The sequence below is a fragment of the Notothenia coriiceps genome, unplaced genomic scaffold (genome assembly GCF_000735185.1).
Source record: "Notothenia coriiceps isolate Sejong01 unplaced genomic scaffold, NC01 NC01_scaffold00024667, whole genome shotgun sequence".
NCBI lineage: Eukaryota > Metazoa > Chordata > Actinopteri > Perciformes > Nototheniidae > Notothenia > Notothenia coriiceps.
In genome coordinates, this window is record NW_011357368.1 from 3,714,957 (window position 1) to 3,717,452 (window position 2,496).

At 43.8% G+C, this 2,496-nt stretch overlaps 1 protein-coding gene across 1 annotated transcript; it reads right to left on the bottom strand.

The window, feature by feature from the left end:
* Window positions 1-948: 948 nt before the first annotated feature.
* On the bottom strand, window positions 949-2,270 carry LOC104955426 (prostaglandin E synthase 2-like). Its single transcript, XM_010782753.1, has 2 exons — window positions 1,905-2,270; window positions 949-1,149 (listed from the first exon to the last, which is right to left on the bottom strand). Exons 1-2 carry the CDS (start codon window positions 2,208-2,210, stop codon window positions 949-951), a joined length of 507 nt encoding a protein of 168 aa, XP_010781055.1. The 5' UTR covers window positions 2,211-2,270.
* Window positions 2,271-2,496: the final 226 nt, after the last annotated feature.

Genomic DNA, 2,496 nt, shown 5'->3' on the forward strand with positions numbered 1-2,496 from the left:
TGCTTAGCCTAATGTTAGCTACTGACATTAACCTTCTAGCCACATTTCCACTCCGTTTAACACTCACAGAAACCCTGTACAACCGGCATGCTGTTCTTAGCGGAAGCTGACTATTCCCTTTTTGTGTAATAGCAGCTCTCCAACATACCAATGTGTAATGGATTCCACCTCCTTACAAAGTCCGCATGAAATGCTTTTCTGGTTAACCCGTCCCTTGTGTTTATAGAGCTTTTTATGGGCATGTAAACGGTATGCAGTAGTCACAAAGCCCTCAAAGTACACTCCTGTAGTGAGTAAAACTGCTAACACAGAAAGTATACCTGTCCTATGCTGGCGCCCAGAACCGCCTCGTTGGATATCCTTCTCTTTTCGCATTGTTTACTCTTGGGTAATAATTGAGCGTATCTTGGTATAGTGATGACAGGACGTTGCGTCCCCGCTGAGCCGTTACGTTACGTCCCGCTGAGCCGTTACGGTTTGGACCAATGCCACGGATTTCCTGGCAAGCAGGCCAGCACACTCGGTGTGACGTTGCGTGGCTTGCTGCTGCGAGGAGCGGGACAGTGTGAGCTGGCTCACTGGTGTGGGGTCGGCGAGACAGCGAGACACCAAGGAACTCAGCCTGAGCACACACACAAACTCCCAGCCAGGCTGCGGGTGTGTGTGTTCGGGCTGGTTTCGGACTGGGTTTCGCTGTCTCGCAGACGGCCACTGGGCTCACAGGGAGGGGGGGGCAGGAGCTCCAACAAGCCGTTTAGGAGAGAGAGTGAATACACATACTATACAGAGATGCTGTATGAGAAACCAATGTGAGTTTGGAAAATTGCACAATATAAATCTATTTTAGTATACCTCAACAATGGAATTATGATCAGTAGAAATGGCCATGACATGGGACCTTTAAGAAGTGTTTTTATATATCTGAGGTGAGGGGAACAAAAATAATTCCTAGTGTCTTACCACTTCGCCGTCCACCATCAGGATGGGAACTTTTCTGTAGTCTGACCACTTGATCTCCTTCCTCATCACCGGGTTCACCTCCACGATCTCGTACGGCAGCCCATGGTAGTCCAGGAAGGCTCGCACTTTGCTGCAGAACGGGCAGGTCTTGTACTGGTACAGGATCAACTTCAGACCTCCTCCTGAGACCTGCAGCGAGGAGAGGATCCACCATCAAAGGCTCATTTTTACACACTAACATGGGTCTATATATCTATATATTAAAGATTTACCCAAGATTTGGGACACGATAACATAGATAGCATTGTGGATATCTATTACATCTGGGATTAGATAATTTTACTTTAAAATTACCCCCTTTTTTATTCAAAATGAATTAGTAAAATAAATGTGCAATTTACAACAAACAATCGAGGAGGTAGAATAATACAAAATATATATATATATATATATTTATTTATTAATACTGGATTTGTATTTATTGATGCATTCTTCACAATACATTATACTGCACTAAGCTATACTAATATATGTTAAGATGTTATACAATATTATTTAAAAAAATTTAAATGGTATATATTACTGTTACTATACTTCACCTTTAGTTGTGTTGGAATACAACTAAATGTAGTATTAGGTGGAATTGAATTGAAGTACTCAGGTAAAGTACCTCAACATTCTAGCACTGCACTGGTTACTAGAAAAGCTGTCAAATGAATGTCAAAACAATAAAGAGTCACATTTCACTCCGAGAGGTAACGTTAGATGGTTATTGTAGTATTAAATTGAAATAATCAAGTATACAATGTAGATGAACTTAGTTCCGGCTGTGACCCTGTCTGATGACATTAAGTTAGGTAACAATGAAAAAACAGCCTCCAGAGATCAGGGGGACTCTTACTGACAGTGTGACCGCGTTAGAGGCTCAGGTGACGGGGACTCACTTTGGTCTCCTCCTCGGCCAGGTGCTGCTGCAACCTGAACTTCACAGTGTGGTATAAACCCAGCCCGGCACCGACCAGCACGGCACAGCCCAGCACCCTGCCGCCGCCTCCAGCTCTCCCTGTCTGCAGAGGGGATAGCAGCTTGGAGCGGTACCCGGTCCCGCCGGTACCGAATGCCCTCCTGGACACAAGTGTGCTTACATTCCCCAACAGGTAGGAGGAGACGATACCGGGCCGGCGTGCTGGTTGAGACTCCAAAATACTCCAACCGACCTTACAGAGGGTCCTGCTACAGGCGGCTGCCATGTTGGTTTACATAAAATCCCAGAGTGCACCACGAGGAAGAAGAAATCTAGATTGTGTTGCCCTCAACTGAGACTGTCAGGCTGTATGGAAAATCTGAGACAAGACGGACAAGACGGATAGTTATGATTTATCACCAAAAGTCAAACAAATAAAATGCAGGCAAAAATGACACAAACATAAATCACTGATTTTCTTTTTTAAAACATAGGATATTCAGATTATTAATAATATTCTGATTATCAATACAAGTTACAAAATACTATCAAATAAAACTAGTCGCAAAGTA

Coding starts and splice junctions, on each gene's coding strand:
- LOC104955426 (XM_010782753.1), bottom strand. CDS start 2,210: ATGGCAGCCGCCTGTAGCAGGACCCTCTGTAAGGTCGGTTGGAGTATT. Junction 1,150..1,904: donor TGGCCGAGGAGGAGACCAAA/GTGAGTCCCCGT, acceptor TCCTCGCTGCAG/GTCTCAGGAGGAGGTCTGAA.